The following is a 15,954-nucleotide window of genomic DNA, read 5'->3' as shown; positions in this document are numbered from 1 at the left end:
GCGCTTGGTCTGGCCTCGGGACCCCCTAGGGTTTGACCTTTGGCCCTGCCATGTCATAAATGTCATCATGTTCTTTTCCGTGGCGACCGTGCACTTGTGCACGTTCGGTGCATTCATTTCACCGGGGAGTAGTAAAATACGTACTACTCCCTGATTTGCACATCGTAGATGCGCAGTGAATGACATATTGCGCATGCGCGCATAAGCACGCGGAGCGTGCGACCTTCAGTGGCCCTGCGGAAAAGACGCAGTGCAACACAAGGTGGACTAATTAGTTAGTGTACACGTGTCATTATACTAGTGTGATAGCCGACCTCATATACGCTGTACGAGGAGATTTTTCCTCAGTATGTTGTAGGCAGTGCTGGAGGTTACGTGACGATGGCGGAGCCAAGTGCAAAAAGATCCAGGCAGCCCAGACAGCCCACCTCGAGTGCCGTGCGAGGTTTTTTGAAAAAGTTTTCTTTGCCAGGTTCAGGCACTGATCCTCTCGTCTTTTTCAGCAGCCATCATGACGAGCTCCGACAGGTTCTGCTCGAGGAGCTTCAGTCTCACCCTTTCAAGGTGGTTTTAGTTTTGAGGGTGGAGATGACACGAGAGTCGGCCACGGGTAGTACGTCTGCCTTCCCGTTTTTTAGAAGTAGACCGGCTCGGATCCTCAGCGAAGGGGATATTGATAGTGCAGTCAAGACGATGGTGGCGAGGATCACTGGTCTTATTGATAAGTGGGTGCAGAACGGATCTGACTGGACCGTTTCTCGAGTGAGACAGCTGGATGTGTCGACAGCAAAGTACACTCCTCTTCGAGGTGAGTTTCTGTTCATCCGGCAGTGTTTGTTCGAAGCCTGTCGAATTTCTTGTGGAAAGTTGAAGATGTATGTTTTGTACCAGATGTACAGTCTTTCGTGATTGTCGAGAGGGTGTAGTTGTAATGTGGTGTAACTCTGAGAAAAACCTTCGTTGTATTTTTGTGGTGTTCTGTAGGTGGTGCAGCTGATATCCCGCCCAAATTAGAAAAAAAGAAGGCCATCATTAACGTAAAGAACAACGATGACAGGTGTTTGATGTGGGCGTTATTGTCAGCGATGCATCCCATCGACAACAACCCACAGCGTGTATCCAGGTACACCCAGTACGTTGATGAGCTGCGGTTCGATGGTGTGATGTTCCCTGCAACGCTCAGTGATGTACCCAAAGTGGAGTTACAGAATGGTCTTGCAATCAATGTGTTTGGCTACGAGGGGAATCTGTACCCACTGTATCTCAGCGAGCGACAGGAGACTCCAATCAACCTGCTTCTACATGACAACCACTTCACATGGATAAAAAACTTCAGTCGTGCATGTGAGAATAAGAACAAGCGGGCAACACACTATTGCTTCCGATGCCTCTCCGCACACAAAACAGCAGACTCCCTGCAGCATCACAGCGAGAGATGTCAGGTGATGAAGCCTGTGCCAGTAGTCATGCCCACAGCAAAGGACAGCATCCTCAAATATACAAATTTGAAGCACAGGATGGTGGCTCCATATATCATTTACGCTGATACGGAGGCCATCATTGAGCCGATGGAGGAACAGCATGGCAGCAGCACTGTACGCACAGCCCGTCATGTACCATGCAGCATCAGGTATGTTTTGTTGTTGGTGTTGTTTTTGACTAATTTTTGCTGTACTCATGCCTGCACAGTGCTTCCTGTTATTTCTTCTTGTCTTGTTCTCCCCTGATTGTGTTCGTATTGTAGTATGTGCATTTTGTGTGATTCCATTTTTTCAAAAAATCACTTATTCTTACTTTCCCTCTTCTTTTATGCTCTTGTAGATATGCTGCCATCCGATCCAACGGTGAAGTCCGTGGCGAGTTTGACGACTGCAGTGAGAATGCCATTCACAACTTTTTCGACAGTCTCAAAGAGTTGGAAGGCAGTATCCAGGAGGATTTGGCTGATATCAGGCCAATTCGCATGACGGCAGAACTGGAGCTTGAGTTTCAGAACGCAGTCAACTGCTGGATATGTGATGAAGTACTTGGAGAAGATCGTGTTCGTGATCATGATCATCTCACTGGTAAGTATTATAATTTTTTGTTTATTTTTGTTGTTTTGCAGTTGTGTGTAGATATGCGCATGATGTGTATAGTGCATTTTCATGTCTTTGTAGCTGTTTGCATCTGTGTTTTATCACGGTGTATTGAATTGTATTGTCTGTGGTATCACATTCACTGTAGATGTTTACTATGTTTGTGTTTTCCCCTCTTTCTGAATATCTGCACAGGCAACTACCGTGGTGCTGCACACTACCAGTGTAATATTCAGCTGAGTATCTACCCAGATCGCCAGATCATTCCGGTTGTGTTTCACAACCTGAAAGGGTACGATGCTCACCACCTCATCGCCCACATTGGTATGACCGAGGTTGAAGAGGTGGAGTACGAGGACTCTAACCAGCGTAAGCGGATTAAGAAGGTTGGTGAGATCAGTGTCATCGCCAACAACATGGAGAAATATATTTCATTCAAGTGGCGCCAGTACCGCTTCATTGACTCCATGGCCTTCTTGAACTCCTCTCTGGACTCGTTGGTGAGCAACACTCCGGAAGACGCCTTCAAGCTTACTCGTACATTGGCCCATCATGACCTTCTCCTGCGTAAGGGTGTCTACCCCTACGAGTACATGGACTCCTTTGCTCGGTTTGATGAGACACAGCTGCCGCCTAAATCAGCATTTGAGTCTAGTTTGACTGGAGAAGGTATCAGTGATGCCGACTATGCCCATGCTCAGAACGTATGGCAGGTAAGCAGCTTGTGCCTTGCCCCTCAGAATTTCCCTGATGCCATGCTTTTTGCATTATTGTGCTCTACTTATGACTTTTGAATGCTGTTGTGATGTGCTCTACTCATTTTTTTTTTTTTTTGTACTCATTGCTCTCCATCTGTGGATGTGTGGATGCTTGTGTGTATGGATGTGTGCGTTTGTGTGTGTGCGTTGATGTGTTTTTTTTTGTTTTGTTTTTTTTGCAGACATTTGAGTGCAGTACAATGGAGGCATATCATGACCTCTATTTGCAAACAGATGTCTATCTTCTAGCAGATGTCTTTGAGCATTTCCGCAAGACGGCATACAAGACGTATGGGTTGGATCCAGCCCATTACCTTACTCTCCCAGGTATGTTCATCAGTCTTTGTTGTTGTCCAATGCATTCTCTCCTTTAGATGGTGTTCTCTGTTAGTATTCTTGTGCTTTCTTGTCGGTGTATTTTTATACTTTTTGCATGGTGTATTGACTTTCGTGTTTGTGTTCTGGTGTGTTGTATGGTGTTATGTAGGATATGCATGGGATGCTCTACTACGGTTCACCCAGATTGAACTGCAGCTGCTCGCGGATGTAGACATGCATCTGTTTGTCGAAGCCGGTCTACGTGGGGGCATCTCAATGGCGTCGCAGCGGTACGGCAAGGCCAACAACCCAACGATGGATCAGTACAATCCTGCCGAGCCCACATCATACCTGCTATACCTTGATGCCAACAACCTGTATGGCTGGGCTATGTGCCAGAGTATGCCGACATCTGAGTTTGCCTGGTGTGACAAGAACCTGTCCGAGATACTGGCACACCCTGTAGATTCGAGCACTGGGTTCATTGTGGAGTGTGATCTTGAGGTACCCTCTTCGCTGCACTACTACTTCAATGATTATCCACTCGCACCGGAAGTGATGAGAACATTCTCAGATAAGCTATCACCATACCAACAAGCACTTGTGGAGGAGCTCAAAGTGTCAGCCGTAGATGGAGTCAAGTTGACACCCAGTCTCCTACCCAAGTCCAAGTATGTGTTACACTTCAGTATCTGCGGGCATATATTTCCCCAGCTTGAGAAAATGCTTATATACTTGCGTAAATTTATGCTCACAATGATGACATAAAAATGAGATTAAAGTCCATATGATGGCCAGTATGAATGTAGTTATGATGCTTGTTCTTTCGGCTGGTGAGGTTTGAGTGGATTTCTCTGCCACCACATTGCTGGCTCCGAACAGCACTGGTGCAAGCAGGAGTAGTTGTTGAGTAAGTTTAACTTTATTCAAACGCCCCTTCACTTTCTGATAGGTTCCGCTGTTGCTCGCAGTTGATGGCTCGGCTGATGGGGTGTCATTGCTTGAGGAGTCCATCTTGATCTTACTGTACCGGGAATTTTTCCTCACATCCATTCAACCATTAGTATGAGCAAAATTATGGCCAAAAAGGCTGAACGGGGATGAGTCCATACTGAGCGATTTGACCAGTTGAAGTCGTGTGTAAGGGTGTTTTCAAAACTTTGCCAACCTCCTTTTTCCGCCAACCAGGGCGAAACATTGGTGGTCATGTAATCTAAGTGCCAGGTCATGACATGATGTACATAGTGCAATCCCAGTTCCGTTGAATTCTCCATACAGATGTTCGCTAACTCGCTGCTGAATAAGTACAGGGCCACAATTTTAACATGGCTGATACCGTTTTTAAATAGTTCTTTTGCAAATGTAAGAAATTGCGTACGACCCGTTCTGGAGTTGAAACACAGTTGCTGCATCAGCACCTGAAATCTCGATCCACTGCGCCTGACTAAGCGACACACTCGTACCAAAACTCTAGAAAGCCGAGATGGTTTCGACTCCGGCGACGATACACATTGTGGTAGGTCTACATGACCTTGTTCTGCCAGTCGATCAGCAATAACAGCAGAAAGCAGATTTCTTGCAGTAGTCTGCATTGTGCACTGCATCATCGTTTCCCTCTACTACTATCCTTGGAAATATACCTCATTTCTTTCTGCGATACCCATTGGTTGAACTTTTCGGGGTATCCCTTCCACTTGACCAGCAAACTACCCTTACGTCTTTTCAACACCTTATCGATTCGAAATGTAGCTTGCGCAGTCTTCATGAGCTGCTGTTTGTAGAAGCTTCCTGTGATGGGTTCATCGGCAAGGTCTTTCACTTTGTAGGTGACCGGATAAGTGGGGAGAACCTTACGAATCACAAATACCTCTTCGGTCCAGTTGGGTGTGTATCCCTTCGCAAACATTCTTTTTTCCACTGTAATGCGAACTTTATCTCCGACTTGAAAGACAGGCTCATCCGCAATGGGCTCATACAGTTGCTCAATCGGTTTCCCTAGGGAGGCTTCCATGGGGGTCATCCCAATTGTACGGTGTTTACTATTGTTGTAGTTGTCGACAAGTTTTTGCAGCACATCGATGTAGACGTTGGTCGAGCGAGCGGTGAAGTGCTTCCACATACGAGATTTTAGCGTTCTGTTGAAACGTTCAACGACGACGGCTTTTCCTTCATTCTCTGTACTGTACATGTGAATGTCGTTTTTCTTCAACCACTCCTTGAACGTTTTGTTATAAAATTCCGAGCCATGGTCCACCCATAGTAGCTTAGGTTTCCGATTGGTTGTGATGGTTTTAAAGGCTGAGACAACACTATCCCCGGTTTTGCTCTTAAGTGGCACACTCCAAGCATACTTCGTGTATATGTCTATAACATTGAGAATATATCTAATTCCTTCGTTATATTCGCTAAAGGGCTGCATTTCTACGAGATCAGCACTCCATACATCGTCCTTGCCGTAAACGTCCACTTTTCTGCGTGGGAAATGTACTCGCTTAGGTTTATGTAGCTCATCAGCAAGATCATCTTGCCAATCCCCACCAACCATGACTTGATCGTTGTGAAGGGTATCGTGAGAGAACGTACAGGAGAGGAATTCCAATACTCCGTCTATACCAGTCTTTGAGAAGACTTTCGCTACCAGGATGGCATAACGTCCGCAGACCGCTGTGCTTCTATCTTGAATGACTTGCGTATTGGTGTACAGGTTGCAGCCGGAATAAACATTAAGAAAACATTGTTTTAGTTCCGGTTCTTTATAGTCTTCGGCCATCTGCATCAATGCACGCCCGAAGCTGTCAAATATCAGAACATTATCGCCTTCCCTACACACCGTCAGCCAATGGTGTCCCCCTTCGGGTTTGTCCAATATCGGGAGTATGTTGTCCGTGTTACACACACAAAACTCGCCATGGTTTAAGGCAGGCAGGAGATCATAGCTAGTCACACCTCGGAACCCGCGAATGTGTTTCAGCGCAGACTCGATGTCCACGTTGCTCAGCTCCACATCCATACCTAGTATACCAGGGATTTTCCTTTCAGAATAGCAAGTGTTCGGTAATAGGGACTCCTTGTATTGCTAGCCACTTGCCGATTCTTGAAGACACTTTTGATAAAGGTGGCATCATCAGCCATGTACTCTTTGAGACCTAACATAAATTGTTCTGCGTTGATAAGTTTTGCTTCTTTGGTTCGAGTGTAGGCGTTGATCATATCTCCTATACCGGAATATTTGTCTGCGGATCCTGGTATGGCTAGAAGCTGAGTTCTTATTGCAGCCAATTTCACATTACTCCTCGAGTGGTTTGGAAGCGCATTAAGGTTGGCTGCTGCTGCAATCTGCTGGAATGGATAACGCGACAGGTGAAACTGATTGATTTGGTTGACCAGAGTAGCATAGTCTTTGAGGATTTGAAATTCGAGGGTATCTCTAGTGTTTTCCATTCTACCTCTGAGCCCCTGCTCATCCTCCTGATAGACTTGGTGTAGTTGCGGCCTTGCACTGAAGTGGCTGCTTTGCAGAAAGGCTTCCGGTATCTTATGGTCTACTAGGAGTTTACCAAATGTATTTATCACTATTCTATCAAACTTTGGCTCCATGGCGGTTTGCAGTGGGATACTAGCGGCAGAGATGTTTCGCCTCATTCTAGCCTCTGCTATGGACCCTCTTGCCATTCCAGAACTCTGATCATAATCGAGGAGATTCGATGCAACAGCATTAGTAACCGAGGATGGGTTTATCAGATCCGGATTGTTCTTAAATGTTCTATCATACATAGCCTTTACTCGAGGGTTTGATTTCACTTGGGAGATAGGAAATGGGCGATCTTCTTCGGGGATATAGGCCAGTGCTTCTCTCACTTGCCCGGAAAATTTCTTATAATCTCCACCTCGTACTGGAGGAGTACCTTGAACCTCCCACATGGTGTCACCTTTACTCAGGATATCCTGGGGGTTTTGTAATATCATCTTCATGGTCTCGTCTCTCTTCTCTGGTGGTATTGGGTGAGTACGGCCGTTGCACTCGATGCAGATAGGTTGGAAGTGCACCCGTATTCGCTCCATTTCTGTACAACGGGCTTAATCAATCTAATCCACTCCTACCCCCCGTGCTTCACAGCCAGCAATCCACTCAAAACTATCAACTTCGGATTCGATTTGGACAATTAGTTTTACTCTAGGGAATGTGACCTCCCAGGTGTCTCCAATCTTAGTGACGGTAACCGCATCCCACTCACTGTGGGTGGGTATAATGCGAACACTGACACCATCCATACTTACTATAGGCAGAAAATATTTTATTCAAACACAACCTTCGATGTTATGGAATCACAGTGAGTATAAAACTCATTGCGTGATGCATCGACCGCTAGAAAGGGTCTCCAACAAGCTTCTAATAGTTTTTCATAGAGTTTATAGACAAGATTAGCTTTCAAACAGGATCCGCCAAATAAAGTATGAAGATAGCGTTTGATGTTGGATTTATCTGTAAAGCGAAAAAGATAGAGGAAGTTGGTATTTATCTTCATATCTTTGATGTTATCAAAGCTTTGAGAGAGAAAGAACACATTAAGTTCATAATGATGGCTATACATGGTGAAAAACTTGTAAAGACATTCCCTCTGACTGCCATGCTTCAGTCCCATGACACGTATATCATCTATAATGACAAAGGACTTGGGCTGAATGTCCGTCCGTCTCTTCGATACACTCAGGCATTGCACTGTAATGTTTCAACTCCGTGCCTTCCTGCCTGTATTGCTCCGGTGAAGTATTGGAGATGACGTAAAGTCGTTCCGGCTTTACCGCTCGAAGTATTTCCTTGAGGTAATGGGATTTCCCCATGCTGCTCTGACCCAGAAATAGCACATTTTGTCCCCATGTTTGGAGGGAGGGGAGAATCTCAGAGTACTTGGGTTGAGATCGTAGAGACAGACCTGCTACGCGGAGTAAAGAGGCAGACCCTCCTTTCAGAGACAGCAGTGATGAAAAGTCCATACTTACTATAACGAGAAAAAATTAAATGTTAAAGCTCTGAGGTATAAACGAAGGGTTATGGGTATTTTCGATGCGAGTTCGGATACGGTCAGTAATGGTTTCTGGAGGGTTTGAGGATCGTCGTCTTCTACCTCTCTTCTTAGCTCCTGACTTGATGCCGGACTGTACTCTCGACTTTGCATGTTCAAACAGCTGCCTTCCCAGACCTTCAACCTCCCTCTTCAAACCGTCTCCTTTGCGCTTCCTTGCACGTTGCCCCCTGGAGAATTTGTTAGTGGGTGGTAGCTTCGATCGTCTTTTCTGAGATCGTCTCTTGCTTGCTCGAGTACTGCTTTTTCTACTATTTCCCTTTCGACCCCGGCCAAATACCTTGTCCACCAGATTGTCACCGACGGACGCTAGCGCCCCCATAGCTAAGGGTGCACCAACGGTTTTCAATATGGGTAGGGCTTTAGCCACGAGTCCCGGTGGAATGCTCAGTCCGCCTCGCTGCATCATGGGTTCACGGCCGGCTACCATCTGACGTCTGATGGACTCGCCGTCTTGACCTCGACCCAAGAGCATGGGAAGAAGCGACATGCCTAACATCGCCCCCATCCCAAGCCCACCCCTCTGGGTGAGCTTTTGGCCTTGTTCGGGGTCTTGCATTCTTTTTCGAAGCTCCTCAGCCTGTGCACCTCCAAAGATGTTTTTGATGAAGCCCCAGATACCAGACCCGTATTGTCTTTCCAAAGTCTGTAGATCACCTCCCCACGCTCGGGGTGTGGTTTCCAAATCTCCTCCCTGCATTGTTACTATAACGTGGAAATATTTACACAGTCTCCCACTTGATGCCTTCTTCCTTGCTCATGGTATACATATACTGGTCGAGACATAATAAATTGACCTTGATCGATGTGCTTGCGTGACTGGGTACATTGATCGGGGCGTTGGCCACATTGGCGAATTGATAATCGAGTGACATGTTACCCCTGACCTTTTCATTGTCCAGCATCCTGTCTAGATTGAGGTTGATTGGTATCATAAAGTAATGGTTACAGTAATCCGAGGCTGTGATAGGTATTTCAGCCCCATAGGTCTTTCCAAAGAACTCTTGAACCAAGTTGTATCCACGTAAATAGCTCGACTTGTTATAGTCATAATAGTGCTTGGCATCACTGTTTTCAGAACACTCCCATCTGAACTTCAGCGGACTGTCGAACACAGATTCATCGTTAATGGTTACTCTGAGTTGGGAAAGATTCGCATGTACCATGGCCAGGCGATTGCTGAAATTACTGGCAGCGCCGCCACCCAAGACAGCATCTTCTCCGAGTTTCAGATCAGAAAAGAACAGGATCATCCTCCTAGGAATATCTGAATTGTGGAGTAGCTCCAGAGTACCTGCATCGTCTGTCAAACTCTTCTGTACAAGCCGAGGGCACCAGGTATGGAAATATAGTTCTTTAGGCAGACGCACTTGATCTACGTATGCCTTATCCATTCTATAGGTAGGGTAAACAAAGTCCAGCTGCAGCAGATCAATGTTGACAGGCCCAACACCTGTTAGACTGTTTCCTCCTCCGCCTCTATCCGAGACAATCATATATCTAGAGAGCTGGGTTTGCGGTAAATCAAACCGTATTTTGATTTGTGTTCCTGGAGGCAACCACGCATCATCCACATTGAAGAAGGGAAGGAATGGTCTCATTTTGAACTGGAAATGCCCTGATGTCACACGGGCAACGTTTTCCAGAACAGTATTACTGAAGTTCTCCTCATTCGACAGGTGGACAGTGGGCCGTCTTTTCAGTGTCGTACCATCGAAATCATCTTCGCCATCTGTGTTTGTTGCAAACGCATAGGCGTGCGAGCGTTTTACACCATACCGATAATTCCCTAGAGGTATATCTTTAACACACTTCTGGGGGTCGAGTTTCTGAAGTCCGTACAGATCAGAATCGGAATATTGGAGTTTAGCCACGTCACTCTCCATAAGGCTAAGAATGTGTTGCACACTCTGCATATCTTGCACCTTGCTAGATTGCGTCACCTCCGTGCCATTTAGTTCCACGCGGATATTCTTGAACCATGAAAATGCAGGGGAGGTGGTACACACCCAGTGTGGATATGATCTGGCTCCATTAGCCCGACTATCACTAACTTCATACCGGAGTTTGACGATAAAGTAACTTTCACTCAAGGCAATGAAATTTGGTGATGATATATCCAATTCGCTGTTCAGAGAGGGTGGTGAACCATTTCGAGAATACAGTCTTACAAAGTTTCTCCCCTCTAGGAGTGATATCTTCTTTTCGGTTCGCTCTAGGATGCTATTCTGCACCACTTTAGTTTTCGACAGCAGCCCCTTAAAGGGGTCTGGGATCTGAGTGGCCACGACGTGCTGCGCCATTCTTACTTGTACGTGGAAAAATTTACTCGATTCTCAGATCCAATAACGCCGGGTACCCCGTGGTGATAAACTCTCCAGTGTTGTACTTCAGCCAAAATGATATTTCCGTAACGCTTGAGTGCGGAAGTAGAGCGCGTTTGTCTCTCTCTCCAAATATGTAATTGTTGATACCGTTGTGAGTTTGAATGGGGAACGTCTTCAAAATCCTCGAGTCCTGATTGTCTTCATATTCCACGGCCTGGGCGATCAGGTCTGTATACAACAACACAAACCTTCTCCCTCTAGTCAGATCAACTGCATACGGTGATGTGAAAAGACCAGGTTGTATGGTCACGGATTCTGCAATCGATCCCAAGCCCAGAACGACACTGGGGGAGTCGGGTTTCAGGATAATTTTTTTCCCGACAGGTACGCTGATGCTCGCTCGGCTTGTATAGCGGGAATAGGAAAACACAATATCTGGGTGATTTGCACTTTTCAGTGCCTCGTTAATGACTGTAATGAGATCTGCAATATCCGTGTGAGTTCCTGTTAGGATGGAGAGTTGAACTTCCCCTTCTTGCGTCTCCACGTACAATTTGTTACTCTCCGTATCAACGTTTTCAGAATGAAGTTCGAACTGGGCAGTGTCCAAACTGATGTGTTTCCCTATGGTATTCAAAGACCTGATACGCAGTGTAAAATGAGGTGTGAACGCACCGGCTATAACGGCAGAAGCGTTGTTTACTGCAGACAGTACCACCGCCATACCTACTGTACAGGGGAAATATTTCCCCATAATAACAAGTATGGCGTTTTGGAGCATGCATTTCCACAAGAGCCCGTCTGAGGAAACCTCCAGCCGAACAATAAGAACCTTGAAGGATGATATTGCGCAACTCAAAACTCTGGTGGGTAACGATAACACCAAAAACACCCTGATGTACAATGTCGGGGCACTACAGAACAGCAAGTTGAATAAAACAGATGCTGAGATCATGGAGGGTCGAATCAAAGAATTCGCGGAGTCAACGGTGATAGATGACGAAACCCATTTGAAAACGGATGGCAGCGTGAGGATGAGAGGAAATCTGCACATGAATGGCAAACGTTTATGCTGGCTGGATTACGACGGTGTGTCGGACACCTGTGCTGTACCTGCTGGGTGGGTGAAGAAGGAATTAGCCCAAATCCGCAAAATGAAAGGTCCTAAAGGTGATCCAGGATTTGGTTGGTATAGCGGAGCAGACCCTCCGTCGCCACCCATCGGCAGACAGGGTGACTTCTATTTGGATGCTACCACCCTCGTTGTATATAAAAAACTCATTGCGGGTTGGACTGCATTCGGATCACTTAAAGGACATCGAGGAAGACCAGGGGTTCCTGGACCAAAAGGAAGTCCTGGCCCGACTGGGGAATCTGGATTGCAAGGTTTAAGGGGCCACACAGGACTGCAAGGACCCCAAGGGCCATCAGGACACATAGGTGCTACAGGGCCGCAAGGACCCCCAGGAAACATAGGGCCCCAAGGACCTGAAGGATCGCCAGGCCCTCAGGGTGACGTGGGACCGCCGGGGCCCAGAGGTCCTCGGGGCCACAGTGCAAAGAGTCTTCCAATACTTTTTCCATAATACGAAAAACCAGAGTGAGATTATAGAAATGTTTCCTTTCTTTTCAATTCAACGAATTCATGCAATGGATGGTTTGATTACGGTTGAAATTGACTGTATGATTCATAAAGAACAATATTCTCCAAGCAAGTGATGACACGTGCACCTTAAATCAGTTTAGAATGCCTGCACAATGGTGGATAGTATATAGATCAATGCATCTGGATAGTCATCATAAGCCAGTGAGGCAGCAAGTGGTAGCTTCGGTTCAACTCCATAATGTTGGATGAGTTCAATCATTAGCTGTTCTTCTTGCTCTGTCATATCCACCGTCCTCTCAATAAACCGTTCAAAGTGAGCCTTACGTAGTTTCTTTGGGGTTATGACCTTCATCCACATTTTGAAGAACACTGGGGAAGTCTTGAATAGGGAAGCATTTCTCATCCATGCATCTTTGCTTCTGGGGAGATGAAGACTGAGTATCTGCACCATCTCTTCATCTTCATAGTAAATGCATGACAGGGCGATGGCATAATTCAGAGCTCTATACTCACTGCCCTTCTTCATAGCGTAGAGGCGTTGCCGAGTTTCAAAAAGCGATGGGTATAGCGGCTTACACACTCCCACCTTCTCGATAAAAGCCCCCAGACTTTTATCCACTGATTCCAGTCGCTGCACATCTGTGTAAGGCTTACTGGGCAGCATTACACGCTCTGCTACATTTGCCTCTGGCGCAAACAAAGAGCCCAAGACTAGACCACATTTCATGCAAACGACAGCTTCTTCCGTTTCTATTTCTTCATGGTTACACCCATCACAAAATTCAACTTCCTCCTGAAACTCCATGGTGCCAAATGCAACTGTAATGATCCTGACGCATTACTTTATCCCTTCCACTAATTGTTATCGACCAATCAGCATACTCTCGTCACCTCACATCCAATCAGCATACCCCACGTCACACTAAGGTTACACACACTTGTGTCATATATGCGAAAAAATGGTACTGGATCATAGCAAAATCCTCCTGGATAATGAACAAAATAACGATTAAAACACAATACACAATAACGACAACAACCGACAACAACAACCAACAACAACCGACAACAACCGACAACATCCGACAACAACAACCAACAACAACCAACAACAGCCAACAACAACCAACAACAACCAACAACAACCAACTACAACCAACAACAACCAACAACAACCAACAACAACCAACAACAACCAACAACAACCAACAACAACCAACAACAACACCAGCATTATAATGCATGGATAGTGCATGCAGGGTCAGGGACTGAAAGTCGCACGCTAAGTAAGGGCAACTTGTCAGTGCACATCTACGATGTGCGAATAAAACGAATGCAAGGAAAGTGAACTTGTTGCTGCACATCTACGAAGTGCGAATCAGGGATTAGTATAATGACACGTGTACTAGTCCACCTTGTGTTGCACTGCGTCTTTTCCGCAGGGCCACTGAAGGTCGCACGCTCCGCGTGCTTATGCGCGCATGCGCAATATGTCATTCACTGCACATCTACGATGTGCAAATCAGGGAGTAGTACGTATTTTACTACTCCCCGGTGAAATGAATGCACCGAACGTGCACAAGTGCACGGTCGCCACGGAAAAGAACATGATGACATTTATGACATGGCAGGGCCAAAGGTCAAACCCTAGGGGGTCCCGAGGCCAGACCAAGCGCGCCCGATACAGTGTGCCTTATTCAACCCAAAGGTCAAAGGTCAAACCCTGGGGGAGTCCCGGGGCCAGACCAAGCACGACCGACACAGTGTGCCTTATTTGGCCCAAAGGTCAAAGGTCAAAAAGTGGGCCAGAACCCGCCCCGCACTTACTACTCAGAAGAGCTGTTTACAGTACATTGGCTATGTCCTTTGAACGCTTATTTCGAAGTGAGATTGAGTTGCTATCCTTGTAATTCGAAGTTCATTCTTTTCTCCTTCTCTAGCCAAGAGTAGCTCAAAAATCGATCGATGGTCCGCTGCAGGATCGACTATAGCGTTCAAGAAACCCACCTTCTCTCGAAATTTGATTCAAGCCCGTGCGAGGCAAATTGCAAAGGTTTGATTGAAGACGACTTCTTCCTGGAGGCTGACTCTCTTCGCGGATCTCGATGGCCTTTCTTGCCGCGCCAGCTCGTGCGCGGAGATGTTGGCGCACAACAACACTATTGTTGTAAATATTGTCTATGCCTATGCTCCACTTCCGTTCTTCAGAACGACGTGCTGGTGTCCGACGGCCTTTCATGACGCGGATTAGGCAGCGCACTGAGCGCAGTTCTTTTCCGTTGAAATTGTTGCAGGAAAGCTGCAGTGACTAACAACTTACTTCTTCACTAGAAGATGAAGATAATGTCAAATGATTTTGTGTCGATCCAGTGTTTTGATGATCCGTTGTACATGACCATGATGACCGGTACGACCACCTATGTTTCGTTGATGCAAATAGAAATGTGCAAAAAATATTCAGCATGCGATTTCAAGCATTTTGACATACATTATTATCAGTGCATGGGGCTGCATTTGGATAATTAGAAGTTCCGGATAATTCGAAGTTAGGGCCTGGCAATTTGAGGTTCGAATTAAAGGGAGTCTACTTCTGAAATGTGTAGCTTTTAGTACGGGTAGTTACTACCCGTACTAAAAGCTACACATTTCAGAAGTGTGTACGGTTTTTGCCTCCCGTATTCTTTATTATTATTATTATTATTATTATTTTTTCTTATTTTGTTAGAAAAAAAAAAAAAAAAAAAATAATTCTTTCATCTGTACGAATTTCCTTTGTCAACAGCTTGCGGAAACCTATAAAACCGAAGATCAAAGTCATTAGAGGTATCGACAAGGGGCTCTCAAAGCCCCTAAATAGCTCCACAAGCTATGAATAAGAATGAAGCTCGCAATAAGAGCCCAGCATTTCATTTGCTTCTATTCTACTTTTAGTAGTCCTAAGTGGTGCTGAGTTACCATAACTACTTACCAGAAGAAAATATTCTTTCATACCACACCAAGTCTCTCTGCACACAAACCACAAAATTACCCAATATAATGGTACACAAGCATAATGGGAGTGAGCTAATGCATGTAACCTCTTTCTAAAAATTAGTGCATGGCAGGGAGGGTCTTATGGCTTGTTTGTGCCCTTCAGGGTAGCCCTCGGGCCTACGGCCCTCAGGCTAACCTGTCGGGCACTAACAAGCCATAAGGCCCTCCCTGCCATGCCCTAACCTATAAGTAGTCTCACTGTGACATAATGTTTTCTAATCAAAATACCAAGAGAGAAAGTGAATATTGAGTCCGTTCTGGTTCGCAACCTATGTCCTATTTGAAACCGTCGCCTCTACACTGCGCTAATATCACACTGCTAGCTCTAGACTATCCTCCTGCCTACAACATTCACACACATACATGTAGTCATTGCTCACCACCTCCTGCCCACACCAGCCACACATTCTGCGCTAACATTGCACTGCTAGCCCCTGCCTTCAACAACCACACACTCCGCACACAGCCTCCTGCCTAAGATAACACTGCTAGCCCGGCCCCCCACATTCTCACAGCTTTTCATACCTTCTCCTGGCATTATACTGGCATGATCGGCACCCAACCTTCATCATGGTTGCGAGAGCATGAAACTTCAAGTCGCAGCAAACAAGCCTTGATTGTCCTTGTTGTTCTGTTCTGTATTTCGCTCTGCCTCCGCGGTGTTGATGCTCAGCACACTGGGTACACCTGGTAGATCTACACCCTCCGGTATAATACCAGTTTATGTAATAAATCCTTCGGCTCTACATT

The 15,954-nt window shown here is 45.9% G+C and overlaps 1 protein-coding gene across 1 annotated transcript; it reads left to right on the top strand.

Annotated features, from left to right (window-relative positions):
- The first annotated feature begins 353 nt into the window (after positions 1-353).
- Positions 354-4,137, top strand: LOC135814894 (uncharacterized). The gene is made up of 6 exons (XM_065328091.1): positions 354-808; positions 985-1,630; positions 1,822-2,066; positions 2,274-2,791; positions 3,019-3,163; positions 3,324-4,137. The coding sequence occupies exons 1-6, from the start codon at positions 382-384 to the stop codon at positions 3,920-3,922; spliced, it is 2,580 nt and encodes an 859-aa protein (XP_065184163.1). The 5' UTR covers positions 354-381; the 3' UTR covers positions 3,923-4,137.
- The last annotated feature ends 11,817 nt before the right edge of the window (positions 4,138-15,954 follow it).

The sequence above is a fragment of the Sycon ciliatum genome, chromosome 4 (assembly GCF_964019385.1).
Source record: "Sycon ciliatum chromosome 4, ocSycCili1.1, whole genome shotgun sequence".
NCBI classification, from domain to species: Eukaryota; Metazoa; Porifera; class Calcarea; order Leucosolenida; family Sycettidae; genus Sycon; species Sycon ciliatum.
Note: the sequence above shows the minus strand (reverse complement) of the source record. Positions and strands in the feature narration are given on the sequence as shown.